At 45.7% G+C, this 26,662-nt stretch overlaps 1 protein-coding gene across 1 annotated transcript in view; it reads right to left on the reverse strand.

The window, feature by feature from the left end:
• Positions 1-2,152: 2,152 nt before the first annotated feature.
• Positions 2,153-26,662, reverse strand: part of ASCC1 (activating signal cointegrator 1 complex subunit 1) — a 36,883-nt gene continuing 12,373 nt past the window's right edge. The window contains exons 7-10 of the mRNA XM_031053121.2: positions 24,504-24,623; positions 20,528-20,652; positions 18,585-18,664; positions 2,153-2,787 (exon numbers count right to left, since the gene is read on the reverse strand). Of these exons, the coding sequence (XP_030908981.2) occupies positions 2,674-2,787; positions 18,585-18,664; positions 20,528-20,652; positions 24,504-24,623 (439 nt within the window). The 3' untranslated portion in view covers positions 2,153-2,673. The remainder of the gene's footprint in view (positions 2,788-18,584; positions 18,665-20,527; positions 20,653-24,503; positions 24,624-26,662) is intronic.

A 26,662-nucleotide genomic window follows, 5' to 3' on the forward strand; every position in this document is an offset into this window, starting at 1 on the left:
GGGTGCTCAGGATAGAGACAAAACACAGCACTGCATTTCCTCACAAGACAAGCAGCAGCTAGAGCCATGTAAGCAGCAAAGCTGAACCTCACAGAAACTGCTGCATTTGGAAATAAAGCTGGATTTAAGAAAATTGTTATTTTCAACTTTATGGTTAATGATGAATTATGCTCCTGACCTGGGCTCCAAAGAGCCTTGCTGCTGAGCAAAATGATGGCATATAGCAACTTCCTTCCTCTGTGCACTACGGACACAGGGATCTGTCAGCAGTGTGGCCAGCTTCCAATACAGCCTAGGTGGGAAAAGAAGTGGAGCAGCAGATTTCAGTTTTAACAAGTTCTAGGCAGCTCTAAAGCATCAGATTATATCTTACAAAGATATATAGCACTGACTGGTTTAATGGGATTTCAATTCATTGGTGCAGGACCATGCGTAAACCACAGTTTTATCATGCTCAGTATGGAACTGTTTAATTATATTTATGAACAATGACAGATGATAATCCATCATGGTGTATTTTCTTCTGGCCCCCACCCCCAAAAAGCAGTAGTTGTGTTTTATTTATGTGAGTAGCTCCCTTGTGTAAGGGTGAGGGGATACAACACTCAACTCTGCCCCCTTCATTCGTGTAAGTGCTCTTGTTTCAAAAGCACTGCCAGCAAAGCAGAGCTGCCACTCCACCAGACTCACGTGTGTGCTTAATATTATACAAGGGGATCAAGCAAAGTGTGTAATTTAAGTACACACACAACGGTTTGCGGGATCACAGCCTAATCTATGACTCCATGGATGAGAGAAAAAGACCAGAACTCTTAATTCTGTCCAGGAACACGGGTGTGAAACAAATTTAGCCGTGCCAGGCTAGAGCAGCGGGATAAGCCACTTACCACCAAAATTCAACCAACTTCCAAGTGCTCACAGAAATAATTGTCCTTAAAACACATCTGCACTAGTGGGAAGTGGAGGAGTACCCTTAGGTCAGCTCCTTCCTTGTAGAAAAGTTGTGTTTGCCTCCATGCCAAGATGCTGTTCAGAAAGTCAAAGCTAGTCTGACATCAGGGAAGTGAGAGGGCTCAGTCCCAAGGCCAGCTGCACTGTGAGTCCACCTCAGTGAAGAACAACTCAATCACCCAGGAGCTTTCTGAGGTACACCTCTCTTCCTGCACAGGCAGCATGGCTGGCGGCTGCGCAAGTAGCTCCCATGTCTGTTCTTTGGGGTGGCTGATGAGATTTGCTGAGTACCTCTTCAGGCTGGTGGAAAGATGACAGCAACTGGTGTCAAGTGCTCTCAGCACCTCCCAGCATCGGGCTGCTAGTGAGCATGCCAGTGCTCTGCTTGCTGAGGAAACGGTTTCGAGTGACCCGTCTTCCTTCACTTCAAGAGCACAAAGGCATCTGGCTGCAAGAAAAAGCAGAGACAAAAAGCCCTATGGCTGTAATTAGTTGCAAGCACTGATGCCACAGTAAAAGGCAACCAGCACAACCACATATGACTTGATTTCCTGGCAAGCAGGCTTGAAGGCAGAGATGGTCAGTTTGGTCTGGGAAACACAACTAGCAACATATTTTGGGTCAAAAAAGAAAGCCACTCCAAATCCTGACCATCTCCCACTGCTGCTCAGGCATGCAGTCAGAGCATGGCCACACCAGCTCATTTTGGAAGCAAGGAGATGGGATTATAACCTCTTATAAACAATCACTAGTAAAAGTGGGTGCTGAGGGAGTAGCTCCATCCCTAGCTAACACACTCTCCACCCCGATGACAGCGTAATTACACATTAATGGCAGCAGCTAGGAAGGGGCAGCAGCAGCTGCGTCACTGCCAGGTTGTTGCAGAACAACTAAACACCAGCATCTTCCATTTTCCAAACCGTTCATCCTCGAGCAAGTTGAAAGCTTGTGCTGCTGTTGTTACTGAACATGTTGATTTACAAGAGCAAACAGTTGTCTTCAGATCTCTGAAAGAATTACAATGCTATCAAAGAGTTTTGCACCCCTTTTAACAGAGAAACCACCTACAAGGCGTATATTTTTTTGACACGCTCCAAAACGGTCACTGGAAAAAGCTCCTACCATAAATGCTTTCTTATTAACATGGTTGTGTGCTGGAAGTTTAATTACAGAAACTATCAATGCAACAGGAGATAAACACTTTGCTTTTGAAGGGAATTACTTTATTTGGAGATCTACATCACACAGGCACACTGCTGGAGATCCAAGCAATGCCTGACCTCAATATCCTTAAATCATGCTCCAGGGATCAATCTTGGATTTTAAATACTTATTTCAAGAACAAACTTCCTTCTTCTGAAAGAAAGCTATGCTTAAACACTGGTGATGCCCCAAAAGCCACCTGCACCAGTTTTTCTAGTTGTTTTCTTGGAAAACAAACAGGCCACAGATATCTCATGGGCACCTTTGCAACATTTCCACTACCAATGGGGAAAGGAGGTGGAAGGATTCCAGTTCCCCCAGAAGGGAGGGCAAGCAGTGTGTGTAGGAAAAGCTTCAGGGGAATGCCATAGTTCCCAGCTGCAATGTGCTGTTGAGGAGTGACGAGGCATTCCTGCTGGAGTTCCCAGGTTCCCATCCAAAATTCGTGTCCCATAAAAACATTTCACTGACGATCATGTCTGCACAGAGTGAACATCCTGCAGCACCTGCGCTGCTGCTTCAGAACATCAGCTGCCCAGACGTTGCATAGTAGCCAGAGGCATCTGAGGAGAACCTCTGGGAAAGCCGCACTGAGTCCAGCTGCACCTCTCCAAAGTAGAAGTTCTCAAAGAGCTGAAAGAGAGGAGAAAAAAAACCATCTGAGGGGCACCTAGAGAAATGCAACCTGCAGCTGGCCCAGGGATTGCCACAAGAGCTGACCCTGCAAATCCCCTCTACTCACAGACCTTGTTTTGCCTTTAATTAAACTATTCTTTAAATTACTGCCCCTCTGAAGACTGCATTTAGCCTTTAAAGCACTCAGGGTATGAAATGAACACCTCTTTTCTACAGCAGCAGTTGCTCACACCTTCCCTACCTTGCTTTCTGACTGTGCCTCATGTAGGTAGCTTGGGGAAGCTACTGACCAGCTTGAAGGCCATCACTTCTAGACGTCTCTTGAGGTCGCAGGCTCCAGAGGAGCAGGGATTGAGGCCAGGGTGTTTTTACAAAGCCACAGGATGTACGACTTAACAGTTATGGCTCAGATCTAATTCAAGCTAGCAGGCTAGAGGTGCAAGGTTCTTCATCCCAGTACTGACCCCACTTTGTTCAACAAATCCTTCTTTGTTCAGCAAAGGCTTGAGTGTGAATTAATGAAAGCAAGCCAACTCAGGGACCCAGAGGTGTGTCTCTGCTCATTAATTCAATCTATGAAGCAGATCAAAAAAATGACATCAGAATTTCTTACAGGGAAGTTCAGCAATACTGTTAGAAAGGTATCGTCTCCAAGAATAAAGTGCTCCTCCCATTCCATTAAGACACAGGAAATTGCTCTACCTGGGAACATCAGTCCTGCCCTAGGAAAAGCTTTTCAGTGAAGATGCTAATTTCAAAACTTCACTTAACAGGAGCACTGTGAGTCGCCAAGGGCCTGAGCAGTGACATCTCCTCACTGCTGAGATCTCTGAAATGTCCATTCCATCTGTCTCCTAGTGAATTTTCTATCTGTCCCTGCAGGCGTTAGCTCAAGACAGTCTCACACCCCTTCCTGCCATTACAGAAGGCACAAACGCTAAGGCTAAGGGCCAGCAAAAGCCAATGCATTAATTACAAGGCATCCTTGAGAGCCAACGGTGCATCAATTCCTCCATACAGCAAATGATTGAAACCCCAAATACCTAGTTAGCATCTGAAAGGCTGTACTTCACTTCCTCCGAAAAGGCATTTGGCTTGCCTGGGCTGATTTGGGCACAACTGCTCTTTTGTTGGTTCTCCCAAGAGTACTGTATTTTGCAAATACCTCTTTTTTTTTTCACAAGGGAACCAGCCAGACTTCTTTCAGGACAATTCCTGGTTTCATTGTCACTCACCCATAAAGGAAAAGTGCCCTAGGGAAAGTGATTCCTTGCCCATCTTCAGGACAGAGCAAGCAAGACTTTGGCCAGGGAGCACCACCAAGGTAAGTGGGTCACAGACCAGACATCAGGCACCATGATGAATCCAGCCCTTGCTCCAGACTGCCAGCTTATCCAGACTGCTCTCCACTCAGGGTTTGGCTGAGGCCAGCAATTCCTCATCGACACACGACAGTCAGAATGGCATCTCCGAAGACAAGGGGTATTTATGTGTGCCCAGCCAGCTCCCAGCGATTGCCAAGCCCCTGCTTCAGTTTGAAACGGCTGCAGCTGCAGTCAGACGTGCTGCAGAGCACTTACTGCCAGCAGCCCACCTGCCAGGGACCACCCTCTCCTTCCTGGACCTGCCTGTGTGGTAGCACGGGCAGTCAACCCCAAACTGCTTCTGCAAAAAGCCTCTGGGTTAGCACAAACACCACAAAGAACGGGGTTTCTCTGCACTGGACCATTCAGTCACAGTATGCCTGATGAGGAGAGGTGGTGGGAAGCCTCCAGCTCACCTCCACGTCCCTGCAGCTCAACCTGCCTTGGGGTGTGCCTTGGGGTCACACTTGTCCCTTAAGACTCTAGCAGAAGGACTTAAGTTTGCACAGGGCCCAAAGTAATTCATCACTAATCACTCAGACTCATAGTAAGCTGCAATTCACTGCCAGCTCTTCCGAGTGTGTACTTGGCAGGAGCTAGGCACCCACCACAGGGGTCACGCAGGTCCCTGGCCCAGCAAGAGGCCCTACTGCAGTAGCTGGGCTTAAAACACTGTGTGCGCAGTTCCATGCAGCTACTGCTCTAAAGCAGGGCACCCTATTGAAAGAAGCTGTACTAAGGGAGCATCCCAAAGAGGGAGAGGAGGAAAAGAGAAATTACTACAGCCATGCAAACTCCATTTGATACAATTAAAGATTTATACAATTAAAGATTAATTATGTTCCCAAAAACCTGCGTAGTTCACGTTAGACAACTTAGGATAAAATGTCTCATTAATAAGAGATGGTAGTAAAAGGGGGGGAGGGTTGGTCTGCCTTCTCTTTTTGTTTTGACTGATCTCAGAAGCAAGGATGACTTCCAGCTCTTGAAGACTTGCTGCAGTGCTTGCTCCCAGCATGCCCACCCACCCCAAACCTTAACACCTGTCTGTCAAATCCACACTCTTTCCCTGACAGAGCACTCCCCATCCAGGAAAAAGGGAAGCCATTTCTCTCCACTGCTAACAGAGGGAGCAGCAGGTGTGCTGGGAAGCAAGGTGAAAGTAGGATTTGAAAAGGTTTTGGTTTTTTTAAGAGAAGGGGGATGAGACACATTTATTTCTGCAGAATGAAGGCTTTGCAAACATGAAGAAAACAACAAACTGCTGGGATGTACCGGTCCCATCAGCAGCGCTGGAAGTCAAACCTTTATACAAATATAGCCAAAGGAAGAATCTTTCACTATACTATCGCTGCACACCACAACCTGTTTTCTTACAAAACACGTGTACTTCTATGATTCTACTTCAAAGCAAAAATTAGCTAATAAGTCAAACCCTCCCCCTCTTGCCTCGCACAGCCTCAGGCACATCGGACCAGAAAGACCGTCAGGAAGTCCCAAAAGACACTTCCCAGGTCAAGGGCACTCCATTTGTACACTGCAGAAAGCGAAGCAAAACCCTTGTACCAAAGCACTTTGTATTCCCTTGGCTTTTTTAAGACCCACGACCTCTCATGTGTCCGAGTGTGTATGTGTTTCCCAGGGAGAATGCTGCTAGAACTATTGATTTTCGGTAATGTAGCTGTACTTTCTGAGAGTAAACATGCTACAAGATTTAGAGGACAACCACAGATATTTTTTTTTGCTCTCTTTTCAAGCTGGCTTCTCACTGATGCTCCTTTGCTCCCTGAGGCTTTCCATAACAGAAGCCACTGGACAGCAGGTTTGGGGATCACAGCTGAGCCACTGTATGGCCAAGATCTGCCCCAGGCAATGGGGAGGGAGACCCCCCAAACATCATCCTCCGAGACCCAGAAAACATCAGGAGTTGGCTTCCCGTCATGAAAGCATGCTGTGCTCGGGTCCCCAGGGGCTTGGGAAACGATTTCAGAAGGCCAAGGCTCTGCTTTCGACTTTCACTTCTATTTATCTTGGGGAGAAGCCAAGCAGAGCTGAGAAAGATATTTATATCTCCCCCCTTTCCCCAGCCACCACGGAAACGCTCTGGTTTCGGAGGAGGCCTGTAGCACTGCTGATGAAATGCCTCCAATAAAAGCATTTTAGCATTTTTTATTCTGGGCCAGGACAGAAGATACCTGGGGGTTGTTATGCTTCATGCGCAAATGCTGACAACCCTAACACCTGCTCGTCTCCCTCCTGTCCTTTCCCATGGGTGCCAAGGGCCCACTTTCCTCCAGAAAGGCTGCAAAGAGCAAGAGGAGGTGCAGATCAGGAGCAGCAAGGAGGGAGGTGGGGGAAGGAAAGCCATAATCACCAGCATGGTTACCGAAAGCCGTGTCATTTGATTGAAGTGGGACGTGAGGCTCAGCAAAAGCATGGTAATTCTATAAATCCAAAAGCACTGAAGGATTTATGTCCCCACTGCTTAAAGAACGGGGTGGGGATTTTTTTTTAATATTATAAATGAAAATGAACCTGATGGAGGTAAAGGTCAGCTTATGAAGCCAACACCATACACGCTGTGCAAGCTACTAACCTCCATCAAGGGAATAGCACTTACCAGACTAAGTGCCCTCTGTCTCCCAGCTGCCTTCCCAAATTAAATTAGAACTGAATAAGGAAAGAGCATTGTTAACTTATAACCCCAAGCTAAACACCTCTAAGCAAACGTACCAGACATGTGCCCTCCTTTTCAAGCCACAGCCAAAGGCTCAGAAACTGCACAGTGAGAACGCCTAGAAGGACACAGCATCTCCCACAGGGAGGAAGCGGGTGCCTAGCGAGCAGCGCAGCATCCTCCCAGGAGCAGCATCCCAGGACATGCAGGGGATGGCAGGGACTGCAGGTGTACCGTCTTCCGTGAAAGCTGCTACCTCTGAGAGAGGGAGTGTACTTATGCATGGGTAACCAATAGTTCATATGTCAGCCTGCAAACTACTGCAGACCCACATGTGCAAGCTCTCCTCCTTCTCCCTGTGCCTTCTGGGGGTTGGGTCCAAGGACACAACTATGTAGGTAATGATGAAAGGCAAGGCAGCCCTGTGGTAGCCCCCAGAAAGCAAGCTTTTCTCCATTTCTCCCCCAAAACTAATTTATTCTGAGCCAGGAAAAGCCAGCAGCACACCTGTCATTTCGAACACCCCAGTTTCTCTCATTAAAGACAATTCTGCTCAGATGTTAGAAGCTCTTCTTCCTCTAGGATCCGTTCCCCTGTATTACCTACAAATTACACACCAAGGTCTCCCTTAGGGTGCAGCAATGATTTTCTGAAGGAAGACAGAGGCTGAAGACTTATTTTGGGATAGAAAGAATCACAAATATCAAACAACTCTCTCCTTGCAAACCTGAGCCAAAAATGCTAGTATAAACTTCAGCCCTCAAACCACAACAACTCCCATATCAAAGGCAGAGCAGTGGATACATCTTTTATACATTTTTTCCACTTTTACTTAAGCCTGTAAATTAAGTTTTACCAAAACACTGTAGAAACAAATGCAAAGGAGAATGATTCCTCAATGAAGCAGTTAAAATGTGTGTCTAAATGACGTTGTGTTCCTGAGCGCAGGTATTTGTCAAGCAGCCACCCTTGGGGGCTTGCTTCCCACAGACAACCCTCCCAGAATCAGACAGCAACTCTGTGTTCAAACCGGGAAACAACAGGAATAATTCACGGTGCTAATACATGTAAGGACAGTGGCAACGTGTTTCAGCTCCAGTTACGAAGAGCAGAGATGCCAACACAAACCAGTGCTTTTAAATCACCTGTCATGGGCTCAACAAGCATGAGAAAAATTAACAGATTCACCTGCAGAGGCACTGGGCAGCAGGAGGACAAAATAAGTCCAGACAAGGGAAGGGAGTAAGAGGTATTTTAAACTTCCTTCACGTAATCTCTGGCTTGTAGTCACACTGCCTGGCCTGGATTTTGCTGCTACCATCAGGATTATTGATCAGCTTTTAAAGCCTTACATCGTCTATGGTAGTCAGCCAAAAAGGACCCATCCTGAATTAATAACAAGTCCAAGCAGCTCTGCTGAGAGCCTCAGTGCTCAGAAATGCTGAGGGAACAGCAATTCACTGCAGTGACTCGCAATTAAAAACTACCACCAAAGAGCGGCATTATCACAGGATAAAATGCATCACAGGATAAAACACACACATACCCCCCAGTCTGCGGGGAGCTCACTTTGTTGTGAACTCCAGCCACAGAAAGCAGTGCCTTAGGGTAGGGGTATTATAGATTAACAGTACAAAACTGTCCCTGGTGAATCAGCGCTGTGGGCGAGCAGAGGCATGTAATGTCATTAGCCTGTGACCAATCAGCCTAAGAAACCTGTCTGCTCTCAGCAGGGAGCTGAAAGCAGACAGTTTTCCATTTTCCATATCTGGAATGAGCACAGAAGTTAACAACTTCTGAAATGCAGGAAGGAAGAAGCTCACAGCTCCGGGAACCTATGGCTGCGGCTGAGCTCACTGTCATTCCTGCTGCACAGTCCACACTGAGGATGGGACACCAGCAATCCCTTCTCTGTTTCACTGGGGTTGAAGGTGTTTATCTCCCAAAAGATCCCCTCCAGGAAGTCCTACAAACAGGCTGATCACCATTTGTCTCTGCCTCCATGGCAGAACATGTGCAGGAGGATCACTTTTGACAGGCAACCCAGCACTGTGGCTCTGCAAGATCACACCAAGAATCAGGGTCCAGAAGCAGAGAGCAGAACCGAAAGAGCTCAAACCTGATTAAACTCAAGCTTCAGAGGAGCCGCAGGCTTTGCAGCTTCATCTGCTCTGTACACAGTGACAACAGTCACCAACTCACCCAGCAGCAGCCACTACAGCTGGCACGTCTTGATCAAGAGCAGTGGTGAATGAAGGAACAAACTCAGAAAGCTGGGAGGGATGGACAGTCCTTTTCCATGGGAAGTCAGCATGCTATGGTGTTGTTATCCCCTTCAGAGAAGAGAAGCAAACAAAATCCCAAGCACCCACTGACAAGCATGGAGAAAAATTAAGCATCGTTTCTGAAGAGCATCGACATGGAGCAATGAAACCTTTGCTTTCAGACTCTCCACACCTTCCTCTGGACACTCCTGGTGGTACTCACAGCAGAGCATGACCCCAACACCCCAAACCCTTCTTGCACTTACACTACATCGGACGGGAGGGAGTCAGACAGGATCAGACCATGTGCTGTGACTTCTCCAAACTAACATCAGACTATTTTTTCAACTCATAAGGAATGACATATTTGAATTAATGCTTGCATAACACATCCACAGCTAGGGATCGAAAATATTGCAAAAGAGCAAAAAACAACTGTTCTTCTAAATCATCTGACTAAAGCACAACTGTGGTACCCATGACAGTTACAGCAGTGAAGGCGCTGACTGACAAACTGCTGTGTTACAAAGCTGATACCAGCATTAAGCAAAAAAGTATTGATAAAGGTTACTGATGCAGTAAGTATGGATGGATTAAAAAACTATAATAATAAAAAGATATAGAAATGTGAAAGTAACACTCAGAAACACTGATGAACTCTAAGAAGAGTCTGCTGAACTTCAGCAACCTATCCATTGGAGCCATTCTGACTAACCTCCTTTCCTGCATGAACTACAGCCTCCAATCCTGCTTTTGGGATCCCACCTGCCTGCTTCAGGTGCCTCACTCCTGTGACCTCCCACATAGACGTGTCAGGGCCTCTCAGGTGTGAGCAGCACCTCTCCTCCTCCTTGGCAGGCTGACCTGTAAACACAGTTCAGCAATGGAAAGCTGTTGGCAAAAGAGGGACCTCAAGGGCCAGCCTGCCTGTGCCCCATTCTGGCTTTATAGATTTACGCTCCCAACACCTCTCTGTTGACCACCCCAGTGGTCTAGAGAAGTCTGTTACCTCCATAGCAAGAAACGTCAGAAGCTGTTCCAGTTCCAAGGCTGCAGTATATGCTGGCAGAGCTCCTTCTTCCTCATCCTGAGAAATGCACCAAAACCTTTTCCATTTACTACCTAAACGTACCCGAACTATGACAGAAAATCCCCAAACCAAATCCCCTGGTGGCTCCCAGAAGATGAGATATAACTGGGCAATGTGTCAAGATCTGGGAAGTTTGTTCAATTAATAGGTTTTTCCCTTCTATTTTCCACTTCCAAAATATGTTTTCAGAAGCAGTTTGGTGCCAAAAAAGAAATACCTGATTCCTGTATTATTCACTAGGGACACCACTCCATCAATGATTATCTGTCAGAGGTTTAATTGTGCTTGGAAGCTTGCCAGCTATAATGCATGAGAAGTGTAGGAAAAGCAGGCAGACAGGCACTCATCCAGAAAGGTGGCTCTTCCCAGTGTTCCTCCACCTCCTCTCCAAGAAGCAACTGCTTCCTCTTCATGGCTTTTTAAAGGACCACTGGCTGGGCATCCAACACCTTCCACTAATGCATAGGTGTTACAGGATTAAGATGTCATGCAAAGTGGCAGGGCAAGTGTGGAAGAGAGGGCTAGGAAGGGCAGAGAGAAGGTGGTTGTCATCTGGTCCATCACCATGGGCACACTGCCTGTGCAAGGCCTCCAAGCATCAGCCACAAAGCTTGGTGGGTGTATGCAGAACGTTTGTTTTGCTCTGCAAGTGTGCAGCTGGCTCTGAGTGTCTCTCCATCACTAATATAGCATTGAGTCCTTCCACCCAGTTAACAAGAGGAACAGCCCTTCCCCTCTTGTTTTCTTCCAGTCTCTAGCAGGTTTTAAAAGGTGGCAGCAGAGGCCTTTTCACCTCAGGAAGAAGAAAGAAGCTTTTTACCCTTAAGATGAATAAAACATGCAGACTTCAGGAGGGAGAAAATATGGTCATAAAAGTCCCAACTGTCTATCCTTTGGGAGTGCAGCTGATCTGTTATCATTAGCAAAGCACTAACTCCTTTACTGTTTGCATTCAGCTTGCTAATTCTGGAGTCATATATATCCACAAGCTTTGCCACAAACCACCAAGACCTGAAATTACAGACAAGTTAGGTTAGGTATCTTAGGCTAGCACAAGCCCAACATAGAATGCAAATCAGGGGTATCTCCTTTGTGACACAGGAAAAAGACTTTCAATTAAACCACCAGTGCCATCCCTTGGAATGCAGTAACAATATAACAATCTTTATCTGGAAAAGTACCACCAATGTAAGAGAAAGAAGCATGTATGGAGTTCAGGGAGGAAGATCCTAGGGGTGCATGATGGGAAGGGGTTTTTTATGTTTTTATTTTACTGAGCCAAAGTAAATGCAATGTAAATGCCAAGAAGCTTTTTGTACATTCACAAATGTCATCTCATGGGTGTTTTGCACTCATTTCATGTAGTAATCATAAAAGTGACAAGCTGAAGAAAGGACCAAAAGAGTTCATTGTCTCCACTGTCCTCTCCTTCCCCAAAGCAGGTGGAGCAAATTGGTGGCAGATTCTGGACTAACATCTCTGCTCCCTCAAAACAACCGGCATCCCCATTTTTCCAGGTCCTTAGAGCAATGCTTCATTACCTTTCCCATTACAAAGATTTTCCTAACACCTAATCTCTTGCTGCAATTTAAACCCATTATTATGTCCCCCAGAGAATGGAGGACAGAGTATCCACTACTTGCTAAAGCTTTCACATGCTTAAAGAGTTTTGCCTATGAGCTATCCTCCTCCTTCCCTTTATTAGCCTCCAAACAATTATAAATCTTTCAGCCTCAGCTCATAGAAATTTTCTAGTCCTATGATTATCATATCGTTGCTTTCTGGGCTCTTTGGCCCATCCATGGTGTCCTAAACTGGACAAATACTTCAGTTAGGGGATGAGTGCTAAGTATAGTCAGAGGTTTACTTTACAGACATTTGCCTCTTTATTTCCACAGACTGACTAGCTTGTGCTCTGAAGCAGTCCCTCATAACCCAAAACCCAGTCTGTGGAGCTGGTACTGGGGCAGTTATCCATCCTGTGCTGATGCCATTACACCTTCCTGGACCTGCACTTGTTTGCAGCAGCCCATTTGTTTCTGCCTGATTTCTCAAGATTATTTGGAGCTCTGTTTCCTCCTACTAGTAAGTGCAATTTTCCTGCCTCTCCCTAGTTGTGTTTTCTCTGCAGACCTAAGAGAAGCCTGTTTCATTCACTGTGCCCATAACATCCTTCTGACCTCCATGGGTAGGAAGGGTAAGAGGTTTCCAGCTGAGCTCTGCAAAAATGGAAGCAGCCGATCCTTCTTCTGACTGTTGCCATGCAAAACCTCGTGTCTTCATGAAACTGAAGCAAAGCCACCTCAGCTGCCAGAGGGTGATGCAGCAGCAGGGAGGGTGACATTCAGCAATAGTCTAAATTAACATCAGGCCTGGTTTTTGTAAATAAAACTATTTGGGTTCAGGTGCAGCCCTTTGTTCAGTTGAGTTCCTCTCCCTCCATGGTCCCCCTCCTTCATAAATCAAATCTGGTGGTGCTCCTGCCACTGCCACGCTGCAAAACGTTCACTTCAGCTCACAGTTTTGGGTCCACTCCCCCCTTGCCACACATCTATGAAAATTCATGCGCTTGAGGAAATCAAACCCTAGTTGCTATGGTGAGAGTCATTCTGCAAACTAAGAAACAAATACAAGTGGGACATTTGGAGGTTACTGGATTTTTGCACATCTTTCTGACAAGAATAAAAACCCCTCCAGAATATGAAAGGCTCTGCTAACTTCCCAGACCCTGCTACACCTCAAACATAAGGGATTTACAGTACTTGCTTAAGGAAATTAATAATCAAGCACTGCAATTCACCAAAGAAATCATCCCCATGGCTCCCAGCACTGCCTATTATAGCAAATGCAGGAACAGTTTTTAAGAGCTGGGCTTCAGTTTTGCTGCACAGATTGCAGGAGGCTCGAGACACATCCAGGAATACTAGGACAAGGAGCTCCCATCAATGTGACCTACTCACTAATCTCACCAAACCACCAAGAGGAAAAGCCCACCTATAGAGCCAGTAAATTAATTTGGACAGACCCAGGAAATTAGCTGGCAGAAGGGTCACAGCACCTTTGGGATGAACTGCCTACTTTTGCTAATCACTGCTGATCTGGTTTGATTATTTTTTTTCCACTTAATGTGCTGGATCCTTGTCTTCTGTTAAGACGCCGCTGAAATTCAGCCCGTGCCGGCTCCACCGAGAAAAACTGTCCTCTGAAGATCAAAGAGGTGATGCTGTCTCAGCTGACTGATGGCAGAACAGTGATCTCAAGGAAATGAAGAAGCAGAATGCCCACTGAGTGGGAAGCAGAAGCACTCAGAGCATGATCTCCAAAGGCAGAGGCACCCACAGCACCTTCAAAATGGTTGAGCTCCTGGGTTGGAAGGGACTGCAGTGGTGCAGGCAGCCCTGCATGGAAGGGGCAAGAGGATGCAGAAACATTATAACCCTTGCATGAAATACCCCCTCTTCCAGCACTCACAGTTCCTGTTAAAATTAGTCAAGGGAGGTGCTGAATACCTCTGAAGAAAAAGAGGCTTCTCTCCTTTATGGCAAGGTCACCAAACGGATCTCTCTCACAGGCGAGCAAGTTAGTACAAACCTTCTGCACTTCCTGCACTGCGTACTTCTCAGTGGCATCTCAGCCTTTCAATACCTCCAACACTGCCTCATCGCTCTGCTCCAAGACCCAAACACTTCAACAAAGACATTTTTCTTCTATTGTCTAGTCTGATTTTTCAAATGCCACTTCAGATTCCTGTTTCACCAAATGCAAATAACATGAACATGCCTGTTTGTTTGGGGTTTTTTTTTCCTTTTTCCTGAGTATCATTTACAGGAAAGCATTTTCACAGCAACCCCAGCTCAATCTTTTTTCCCCCCAAGACCATACAAATGTCGATCTCCAGTCTCATCTGCTCGATTGTCACATTCTCCCATCCTACTGTTGCTCTAATTGCACACTGCTGAGCCCCTTCATTTGTTTCAACATCCCTCGATAATGGCAGGATCAGAACTGAAGGCAAAAATCCTCTCCTCTGCAAAGCAGCATTACAGGCTTTCATTTCTGCTTTTGATTCTTCTGTATAACCGAGGCAAGGACAGCACTGGCTTATTTCTGATACAGTGATGTTGCACTACAATCTCTTATTCAGTCTGTTCTCACCCCAGTGGATTTTTGTTCAGTATTTTTAACTCTAAACTTTCCAAGCAGCCACCTCCTGTTAGGTACTTGTTCCAGCTGCCAGTCATACTTTGGATATATACCTTTATCACCTTGCTAAGGATAATAGAATGTTCTTACCCTTTCTAAACACTGAGCGGTCTTGATTGTCTCCTAATGCCAGTTCTCTGTCCCTTTGATTTCACCTCAGCTTAAAAGTACACCAGGAAAAGACTCTGTCTCCTTAAATTCACTAATGAAAGCTACACAGAAAAGGCCTGGGTACTGATGGCTACAGATCACCAGAAGCACTCCTCAGCTGCAAGTGACATTGGTAATGGTGGCTCTGCAAAGGGGAGATGTTATTTTTTTTAGTGCTTGGTGGGTTTAGAGCATTTTGAGGGATTAGGGGGTTTATCCATGACAAGATGAACTACTGCATACCATGGGCACTTCACTATTCTTACCCAGCAAGACAGAAATGATAAGACAGAACACTACCAGATTTCTCCGCTGTGATTGGCTCTTCAGCAGCCCCAGTCAGTAAATAGGCACTATCTCCCTGCTCCAAGTGAAAGCACATACAATCCCATAGTTTAATACCCCATATGCAGTCTCAAAAGAAAAGAAACCTCATCGAATTACAGCTTGTTTGACCTAGAAGCCCTCCCAAGCAGTACTGCAGCCCAGCTGCTCTGCTCCTGCTGCTGGAACGGGGCATTGCAGCATTGGTGTCGTTGCCTCGACTGATCCAGTTCCCAGTCTTGCATCCTAGCTTAAAGTCTCCTCTAATGCCCTAAGACATAAGATGTGCAGCTTTCTGCTGTTGTGCCTCAGTAGCTGTTCCCTCAATATTTAATCTTGTAAGCTGCTAACGCACAGATCTGTGCTAAGTGGCAGGGTTCATCTTCTTCTGTACTCAAAATCTGCTTCCTTCTTGTTTGAACGTGGCAAAGGCCACTCTTATTCTTCAGACCTCAAGTCAAAAATCATTCAATTTTAACCCAATGAGAGTCCTGGTGGTTTTCTTCCTACTGTAAACTCTCCTTGTTTTTAAAAGTACAACAGAAAATGTGGGCCAGGCGGTACCTTCACAATGTTTGCATTTTTATTTATTCACTGCAGCCTTAGGTTTTTTCACTAAGCAAAATAAATAAAAGCCCGGAGGCAGCCAAGTCTCATCTCCGGGGATGGAGGCAGCTGCCCCAGCCACCTCTGTGCCAGCGCTGTGCCACTTGGCCAGCTGCAGCACAGGGCACACAGCCACTGCCTGGGACACAGGAGGAGGCAAGGCAGAAGGGCTGCCAAATCAGCATCTCTCTGAGGCCCAGCTGCCTGCCCAGCCTCACCCTGCTCTCACGGGATGGAGCTGCTGCTGTCTTTCAACTGTGAATTGCTGTCCCTTCCCCCCATTCTCCAAGAGATGTGCCACTTTCTTTCGACCAGAGCTAGATTTTGGTGTATGATTCCAAAGGAGTAGATCAGCTAGCCACTGGCCACCCTGGAAGAAATACATAGTGCTCCAGATGATGTGGTGCATAAAGCATAACCAGCTTCTTGGGACTAGATTAGACAAGCACAAAGCTAAAGTCTAGCACGTTAAGACACAAATCACTCAGCTGTTGGGTCACACTCCCTTTGGCTTTCAGCACCAGCTAGGCCAGGGAGCCTTTCTCATGGATATTCTTCAAGACAGAAGTAATTAAAATGCCCGAACGCAACTCAACCTACAGGATCTATTTTCTGAGCAGTGTGGGAAAATACTGGCCCGCACAGCCATTTATCAGCTCAAAGAGGAGTGTACATTTAACCCTGCAGAATGGGTAGAACAAAGGATTATTAAATGAAATTCTGATTAGTTCAGCTGAAAGCAAAATACCAGCTGGAGCCTGGGGTAATGCAGGCATGCTATCAGCAAACATGTGCTGCCAGTGCATCTGCACACACACACCAGCTCTGACTGGGGAGCCTCAGACTGGAACAGCAGAACCAAGGCTTCTCCATCATGGTCCATGCTCTGATAGCTCAGGTCCTGTTCTCCTCTAGGCAAAGCCTTTGGCCCAACAGTGCTGGTCATAGTGCTGCACAATGGGAATGAGCGCAACAAAATCCGAGTTTTCCAACTTCATGCCCTCCTACCAGTAGCCACACTTTGTGGACTTTCTAAGTGAGAACACAGCCACTCAACACAGCTATCAGAGTCCCTCTGCCTGGAAACACAGGCATGGTACATGGCTCTAGCTATAAGGGGATAGTGCCCGCAAGCCAGCCTGCCTAGCTCCAGCCATATTCATTAACAGCCCGTCGTTTAGATGCTATTGCAAAAGTTAATGAAGACACTTTGCGAGAGGGCAGCCTCCCTGAGATGAAGATAAATAATGTATATAAAAGGGGGCTGGGAGGGAACTGGCACATCCTTGCAAGGTCATGCTAGAATGCATCAGTGGCTGGCTGAGGCTGGGCTCCTCCGGTAAGAAGCCTGGAGCTATTTATGACTCATGTAATTAATTAATGCCAATGGGCGTTCTGCTGCAGGCACGTGGGAGACCAAAGGGAAATATGAAGCGAGCAGGTTAGGAAATGTAATGGAGGTGGGGGAGAAGGATGACATTTCTTGTGGCAAGACATGCTTTGAAGTAATTATCAACAGTCTAAACAGCCAGCAGCTCTTTTGGCAACATCAGTACAAAATCAATTAGGAGCTTTAAAAATGCACTGGCTCATATTTCAGGGAGCATTGAGAATAAGAAGTAGCCATCTGAGGCAGGGCATCTGCATTTCTAAGCACCACATACAAGACCCACGCATCCTCAGACCCTGCAGTGCAGCCCATAAATGGTGTGACCAGTAGAGGGAGCATCATTAATGCCTTCCCAATCATAAATGGGTTTGGATGGCAAGCATTAAGAAAGTCCAATAGTTTGATCTTATGTGTCTCTAAGTCTGAGGACAAGCTGAAAAAAAGGAAGAGAAAAAACCGAAGGGCTAAGCTAATGTGTGTGTAAGCCTTGAAAGCTGAGTCCCTGCAGGCACTCTGGGCTTCTGACATACACCCTCCCCTTCCAGAGCCAGCTTTCTGCCACCAGGAGCTAATCAAAACTCGTAGAATACATTAGGAAAGGGACCACGTCTGTGGCTTTCCTGCTTCAGTTTGCAATACTGCAGTCTTACACTGAGCACTCAACATGTGGTGACGCTGAGTCATGACACTGCTTGCACAAACCGTCTGAGGACAATGAGAGCTTAACCTAATTTTGTCCCTTTGTTTGTCCTCTGCACAGAGGAGATCAATCAGTTCCACTCCCTGCCTTCACATCCCCATGCATTCAGTGCCTAATACATTATACAGCAAAACTGTAAACACAAATAAAGTGCACCTTTTTCCTCCTCTGGCGCCCTGAAGTCCTTTTGGGTTGTTCAGCTCCCACCCAGGCTTCATCCTCTCTCATGTCTCTTTGTTGCCAGAATATTGTTTCCCAAATGTATTCATGCATTGTCCAGTCTCCCTTTTATCATAGCTGCCTGCAACAAATCCCCTCACATAATGAGGACTGCAAATCTGCTTACAACCCAGCATTGTTTTCCATTTTCTACTCCACTGTGCTTCTTTTTTCTCTGGACTCCTGCAAGGGCCAAGCAGCACAGCATCACTCTGCCACTGCCATCTGGATGGGCAGCAGAGGCTGCCTGAAGTCTCAGCCACGGCTGGCAAAGCCTGGGAGGCTGCAGGAGGCTCTCCTTTAAGCCTGACCCACCTCTGACCACTGGCAAAGCTGATGGGACTCCCTACTGCTATCTGCTATTTTTCTGGAGCAAAATCATACAAATCAATAGTGCAAATTAAAGAAAACAAAACAAATCAGAGTAAGTGAAATGAGAGTCAGTTTTAGTTTCATAAATATATATGAGTAGAACAAGAGTAACAAAGTTCTGCTTTTTGGTGGGCTGAGAATTGACATGAGCCAGAGTCTCCAGGCTAGAACAGGAGTGAAGTAAACGACAACACCCACTTAGCATTCTGGGTTACCTACACCTGATCTGAGCCTCACCAGCTTTAAGAACACTCCTGTTAAATACTGTAATGCTCCCAATTAGGAGTGATCTGGATTGTTTATTTTCTAAATGGATTTCTCCCCAGTGAGATCTCATAAGCCTAAGACAAAAGCAGTCTTGAAGAGGTGTTTCAGCCTCTTTTGGCTACACAATATCCACAGCTGGCTTGATTTCCCTATTTGTTTCATACTGACCTTGAGGATATTTTGGCCATTAAATGACTCCCGCTCCTTGAAAGATGATTTACCAGTCATTGTATTGTTTCGCTCTTCAGCTGTAAAGAGAAAAGCAACCACCAGAATGAGCTTCGGATGGGAGAATTGTGTGTGTTGTACTTCACCCCCCACTCTCTCCAAGCCCAAAGTCAGCTGCCAGCTAATAGACCATCTCTGCCTAGTTCTTAGTGAAAAAAACACTTCCGCTTTGATTTTAAAGAGAACAAGGCTGAATACACAAGAATTGGTACCTTTGTGGGGATCACCTACATTACCTGGAGGAAAGACCCTAACTCACAACTACTGCTAAGGTGATTCTGTAGGGCTGATGGCTCAGTGCAACACATCTGCTTCTCTCTGGCTGATTTTAATCCCACATCCTGACAGGGTGAGAGTCAGCACAATGAGTGCTTGCATCACCTGGAACAGGACCAAATACCAGACTGAGCATGCAAGCAGAATGTCAGATGCAACCCGGACAGCACCTCTACAAATCTCTGCTGCCTGCTTGCTCTGGGAAGCACATATATATGGTGCGTGTGCTTCTGCAGGGTGGGCATGCAGCCACACACAGACATTAAGAATAGCAACCTAGGCCTATAGCAACTGCCAAATGCCTACGTCTTAGATCCATTTCCCCAGAGCATGTCTGGATTTTTATATAATCCCTAAATACATGATTTTTTTCTTTCCACAGGACCTCTGCCTCAGTCAGTGAATATATGCAGTATTTCTTTTTAATCTCCAGCATGAACTGTGAAGTCCACTCACATCTAGAATGCTATTCAAATCCTGTAATGAATATAAAGCAACTTCTGTGTAATGCTCTCACCATTGTGTCTGAATGCCTCACATGCCTCATGGGGCTGTTCAGAATATAGACTCATAATGTCAGATGCAGCTGCCCATGTGCCTCCCCAACAGACAGACACATCAGCACTTTGGGCTCATCATCAGTTTTCAGGGCTCAATTTGAGAGCTAAGTCCCATCTCTTCTTTCGGGGTTTCTACTACCTGAAAATGCTTACCTGACTTCAGTAGCAGTCAACCCCAAAGTCAGCTGCTGGGTGTCCAGAAAACCACAACTGGTTTAATAACCATCTGCTCTTATTGCTGTCCACTCAGAGGCTGAGTCAGTAACTAGAGAATACCTGACATAGCCTAGTGACATTGCAGAGACCACTGCACCACAGAAAGCTATAAAAAGCTTTAGTGCAATGCTGTTAAGGCTTGCAAACCACGCACCAGTGCCAGAACACATGCATGTTTGCCAGTGGAGAACAGGGCTGTAATACACTGCCCCTCCCCAAAAGCAATGCATCTGAGGCTGCTGTATTAAGCAATGCAGTAAGAACAATGCTACAGACTGCTAGAGCAGACAAGCTTTTGGCAGAGACAGCAGACACTACACACTCAGTAATAGCTTATATTCAGCCTCATAACCATTTGAATCTGATTTAATGAGAAGGACACTGGAATCACATTCCTAAACCAATGAGCAATCTAACTTGACCAAAGAAGATCACGTTTTTTTCTTGTTTAAAAGTCAGCAAAGCACATTGATTTGTTACTGAATGTCAGTTTAACGATGGGACACAGAGAGCCCAAAACCTCACATTGCACTTGAGTGCATTCCTACCTAGCCCAGATCTTATGGGGGCTACTTGGCAACAGGGTTTTTCAAAGCTCTGATGAAGATCCAGAAAATGCTCAAAGCATGCCTGCCTTCTCCAGCTCTGCAGATTGCTTTTTGATTTTCCGCTGGGTTTTATCTACTGACATCCCCCTACAGCCTTGTACGTATTCTTGAGATTAAGAAAAATCACAAAATTAAAAGAGCAAACATAAAAGCCAACAAAAGCATTTCCTGACCAGTGGGACTACTTTAAATGCATTTATCAGTAAGGATGAGGGATACCCACCACTTGGATCTTTCCTGAAGAGAGTGTTCATGACTGTAGCATGCAGTTTCACCCTATCCCACTCTTTAAGCATCAAGCCGGAGGCCACAAACCGCTCCACCAATTGATCAGCAATCACCTGCAATCTGGGAATGCAAAAAAAAGGAAGAACAAAGCCACTTAAACCAAAGAGAAACCCTTGAGTCATCAACTTTCCACTTTTCAGCCAGAGAGGGCAGCATGTGTGAAATGAAGTTTGTACAGACACAGGGAAAGGGAGCTAGTCTCTGATGGAAAGCGAACAGAGCCATCAAGGATTCCGTTCTAATGCAGAAAGTTCTGGCTGCTTTGCAAAGCTTCCTCAGTGATCACTTCTGCTACACTTATTCCGTGAAGAAGGGAAGATTCAGCACAGCAGAGAGCTTGTTCTCTGAGACAGATGTTATTTGGACTTGAAAGGAGCATCTTCCCACTGCCATGAAACACAATATACCTACCCTTACAAATGCTAAAATCTGCAGACCCCCAGGAGGGGTTTAGGCACCTTGACTCTTGGAGGGTGTGCTCTGCCCAAGGACTGTGACCTGTCCAGTGCACTGGGCTGGAGCTCGGACATTCTCTGTCCCACATAAGCAACCCAGTCACTGGGCTTAATTTCTGGGAGAGTCCAGAATGTGGTGACAGAAGGCACAAACCCAGATAGCACATTGTGGTGAATGCTCCAGCTTTGGAGCTACTGAGCAAGCAGAATCACAGGATTTATTGCCACCTACTTGTCTGGCCTTGGTCAGGGATGAAAGTGGCCATGGCTGCAGGGATCTGCAAGCAAACCTGTCCTAAGATAGCTACCAGGAACAGGCAGGTGATCAGAGCAGTGTGCTCTCATGTCCTGCGTCTAAAGAGCTGAATGAATTTCCAGGCTGCTGCTGTCCCCAACAAAATTTCTGCAGTGCGTCAGCCTCTCCAAAAGCAGCAAGGATGTGGCAGAACAAAAGCAGTCCCCAAAACAAGGCAAGAGGGTATTATTTTATGCAGAAGAATTTGGGCTTCTCTCACTGTGTCCAAGGGCCCAGACAGCTTTCTGCTACACCAGGTCGTACTACTTTGGCATCTCAGCAGTAGTAGGAGATGCAGAGTGTGGCCTTTTTGAAGCTGGCCCCCAGAGCCTGGGCTGCCATGCTCTGGAAGCCAGTACTACCCCACCACTGGTTTTGTACTAACCCTCGCAGGCCAGCCGCCATGTGATAATTTTAAGACTCTCAAACTACCAATTGTCATGGTTTTCTACCATTTTCTGGCCTTCCTTCAGTGATTTTTAAAATTAGCAATGACAAAGATTAAATGAATATAATTACAGACAATACTAAAACAAATTAACAGAGAATAGCTCAAGTGGAAATGGTGCTTTATTATGTTATAAAGTTAATCAAGGAAATAAAACAAATTAGAATGAATTATAATGGAAATTATTTGCCATGTGGGAGGCATCAGAGCATGATCCCTCTCTCAGTCTAAGCCATTATATGTGCAGAAGGGCTTGCCAACCCCTAATTCTGTCTGCAGTTATGCAAGCTAAGTCAGGGTAAATCAAATCTCCTGCTTTATAGCTTAAGCTGATCAAGATCATCCAAAGATCAGGAAGGAACTCCACCCCTCAGCCATGGCAGGAACTACACAGAGCTAGCAAGACGCCTTGCATGAGACAGGAAGGCACACACCTCTCTTAAATGCAGACCACAGCAGCTTGAGCCAGCACAGCAAGTTATGTGGCTGCTGTTCTCCTCTAGTATTGGTCTTGCAGCTGAGAATCTCTGCTTTCTACCTAATTTCCCCATTTCCCTAGGTAAAGCATAGCAGGTTTTAGCAGGCAAGAGGTGCATGGAGCTGCCCATCAGTGATCCATCTAGCAGGCCAGAAAACAAAGCAGTTTTCTTGAGGGATCACTATTTGTCCCCTCTTTATAGTCATTATTTGTCCAACACTGTTTGCTGGAATCCCAAAGGAAGCAGAAGAACCTTACACTGCTCTCCAACAACAGAAAAATGTCTTCTTTTCCCTCTGCAAAGCTAAATGCTTACTGGATGCTTGATAACAGTTAAGGAAATACACTAGGGGAGAAGTGCCAGATTAATTAGTTTGCAAATGAGGGTGGGACAGGCCTGGGCCAAAGATAAAAACTTAAAATCACTTGGCCTCTCTGAGCACAGTGCTATGCAAAAAGCAAAAGTGGCGTTGTGGAAGAGAAGTGTAGCAGCTTGCAGGTGCCATGCAAACCAGATCTGGATTTGGTCAAAACCTCAGCTAATAGATCTTTGTGAAAGACAGAGGAGACATCAGCCCTTTCCTGGGGCTGGGGGGGGGCTAGTTTTCAATTTCAAGGAAAGATGGATTTAAAGATGTCATTTCTCTCCCCTGCTTTTGGCAGGGGAGAGAAACCCCTAAATGCATGTCAGCATTTTCTCTTAGCATTATGGGATGCTAATTATTATGGGCTATGTGGAGTCTCAGCAAAACAGATATGGCTGGCATCTGAAGCAGACAAGACCACAGTGCTATCGCCAACAATTCAAGCTGTCTCCAGACACCAGCAGACATCACTGTCCATTTTAAGCCCTATTTACACTCTACAAGATTCTCTACCAGCTCCTCAGGTCATAGACTTATTTTCACATGCAAGCAGACTCACAAACACCGCACCTCAGACTACCTGGAGCATGGTGATTCATGAGAAAAGAGGCCCATACCTCAGCTTTCAGAGCTGACACCTAGGATGCTTTCTAGAACATATCCACCGAAGGGCATGTTGGTCATTCAGTGAATGCCTCTGTCTCATCTTTCTGAGTGCTTCTGCTTTCTCCCTGCACTTCTGTCTCTTGGCTGCTCTATAGCTTGTCCTGGTTCTCCACCTGTCCCATTTGTTTTACCTCACCTCTTTCAGGGCAGGACAGACTTCAAAGTGGAAAAGCCGAGTAGGGGAAAAGATTTCAATTTCTATTGCCTCCAGCAATTCTTGAATTTTCATTTTCCCACCCATTTCCTTATCCCACTTCCGATCTCTTACTTCAACACAGACTCCAAAGTGCAGTTTAAAGCAGGGGCCCCTTCTTGTCTCCTTAGCCCCCAGGGAAAGGAGATGCTAGAACATGTCCCTTTTCCCCTGAGCCAGTGCTTGCTCACAGCCTCCCTCCTCCAGCTGCACTGCTCTGTGCTACCCTGCTAGCTCATGCTGTCTTCTAGCAACACGAACAAAAGGACAGCGCTGCCAGAAAAAAAGAGAAGGCTAAAGCTCAGAGAGAGAAGGCTGAAGCTCTTATGGCTACTTCCCTACCCTCTTTCTCATGTACATCACAGCTGGCAGCACAGAATACAACAGCTCATGTTTCCCCAGTCTTCCAGAGAGCACTAGCAGAAAAGATGGTACTGCCACTGGTGACATACTTGTGAAAAATGAGATTGAGAAAGGTTGTTTAGATACTGCCACATCCCAGGCATGGCTGTTTGTAAAGCTAAAACCATCAGCCACAGTGGCAAACAACACAAACACATGACTGACACCAATCAGGCATCAAGATTTTACACCAGTAGCTCGGAAGACAGATACCAGGCTGCTTACAGATACAAAAATCAACTCCGTAACCAAGTCGTGCTTTTCTGAGGACCTGGGTTTTAAGAATAATTAAGTGCTACAGAACACACCAGGCTGTCCAGATTAATCTGGACTGCAGGTTGGGAACAGCAGAGGCCAAGTTGTCCTGCCTTCTAAGTCATCTCAGGAGTATCTCCCTGGCCATCTTATCACCTCATGAGCCATGACACCATTATTCAATCTGTCAGACTGCTACAGAAACAAATGACATCTTTCAGCTGCACCACCAGTGACTGATTTGAAGAGCAAACACGTCACTGCCTTAACCGGTTTAGGAACCAAGAATGACTTCATCTTCCTGACTACCAGGCCAAGAAGGAGGAAAGAAAGAAAGAAGCATGAGGAACTCACCTGTCAGAGCCATCCTTCATGTGGACTTTGGCATAAAGAACATCTGTCATGGCAGGGTCATCGTTCATGTACTCCACTCCTACCACTTCCACAGTCAAGGGCTTGCCTCCAGCAATTTGGCTAAAATGCAATAAATCCCTGATGTTAAAATCCGAAACATCACGCATGCTTTTAAAATACAATGCACACAACAAGTATTTGGTTTTACTAGGGGAATGATATATTTTTTTTTGCTATAGTGAAACAAATTTGAGGTTAAGTGGGACTTAAATGTTATATAGACCCCATGCGGCAGTGAACTCCAGCAAGGTGTTCTTCTCTTTTCCAAATCACTGAAAAAAAAAACCAAACCCAACATACACAAAAAAGGCTCTCTAACTTCTAAAGCCTGAAAGGCTACAGGTGCTATTGTGTCACCTTCACAAGAAATACTGTAGAAACACTTGAATTCATACATTCAGTGTTTTAGATACACATTAAGGCAACTTGTCAGTATTCACAGGCCATCTCAGTGCAGATATCTCCATTTACATTTCAGAAAACCCATCAGCAGTTAAATGGTACAAGTTCTCATTCCAGAGAAGCACCTGCCTTCCCCATGAAGAGAGCGATTGTGATAGTGACACAAAGTCTCCAGCTTGTTGATTTTCACTGGAAAATGTACTCAATACAAAATGCAGTTTTAAGTACGTCTCAACATCCACTTACAAATGCTGGAAGCAAATAGAGCTCCAGCTACTCTTGCAGAAAGGCTAAACTGAAAATGCATGCAGGATATAATATGCACTCCCACACCTGCAAACACACTGTGAAGTGTATCTTGCTTCCAAACATGCTGCATCCCTGCCTTTACCACCAGAACATCACAGGGAGGTAGGGCGCTGCAGTGAAAGCTCCCTGTAAGTTAAGTGTCGACATCTCTAATGCTGAGGTCTCAGCACAGGGAGTGTCTGGACAGGCAGAAGCAATAAACAGGAGTTAACAACGTGAACATGACTTTGCTCTAACCTTGCTCACTTCTGTTCAGCTTGCCCAAGAGACTGCCTTTGAGATTTTCTGCAAAGCTTTCCTGCTGCAATAAGGAGATTGTGATTTCCCCTTCTAGTATGGGTACTGGGAGGAAAAGAGGGCAAGTGTACTGTCCTGAACATCAAAACCAGAGCACTAAAGGCCACGTATTCTACAAAGAGTGCACATCCATGTTCACATAGTCCTGCCTGCATTTAGAAAAGTAAATAAATGCAAATAAAGGTTCATATGGGAGGAAGAGAGCCTAAATTAATTTTCAAAGTATATTTCTTTGGGTGTGGCAGCAGAAATAACCTAAGGGTTACATTCAAGTGTTGACTCCCCCTCCACTAAAGAGAATGGAGAATAAAGATTTTCTCTACCTCAGTTCAACCCACTCACAAGGAAGCTGGTATCTTCCAAGTACTGTGGGCAGAGCCTTCCCCTGGAAACACACTTGCAATTCTGTTCAATACCTGAACTGTCATTTTAAAGGCAGATGTATGAATTTTGCCCATGCATTAATTCGCACAGGTATTAGCTGGCACAGCATGGCTAATTCTTCATGCACTGAGGCAATAAATAAATAAATAGCAAGGATCTGTGCTCTATGTGCAAAGGTGTTTAAGGAATAAATAAATAAACCAATCCCTCAGGCCATCTCCAATTTCTAAGCTGAACAGAGATAAGCTAATTACAGTGTCATTCAACCACATTTACAGTTAAAGCCCTAACATTGGCAGCTCAGTGTTAACAGGCTTTGAGAAAGCCTCAGTCCTGGAGCAGCACTGAATGCTTCAGACTCTCATGGCTTATGCTGGCTTCCCTGCACACATCTCCCTGCATCAAGAAATGCATGTCAAGGACACCTCAGCATCTGCTCTTAGGCAGAAGGGAAACATGCCAGAGCTCACTGCAGGCAAGACACAAAGGTAATGGAGCTCGTCCCTCCCTCTGCAGCAGGTAAAGGACAACAGCAAAAATTGCTCAGAAAAAAATAACAGGGAAGCATGTGAGAAAAAGAAATGCAAAGAGCAGGTTTTCTGCTGAGGGTTGAGCTGAGCTGCAAGATGCTATTAAACTCTTTGTGACTGCTTGGTGATTTCTACTGCTCCCATTTGAAATGTTTTAGCCTTTTTCTAGACTTCTAG

This window comes from Melopsittacus undulatus, chromosome 4, assembly GCF_012275295.1.
Source record: "Melopsittacus undulatus isolate bMelUnd1 chromosome 4, bMelUnd1.mat.Z, whole genome shotgun sequence".
NCBI classification, from domain to species: Eukaryota; Metazoa; Chordata; class Aves; order Psittaciformes; family Psittaculidae; genus Melopsittacus; species Melopsittacus undulatus.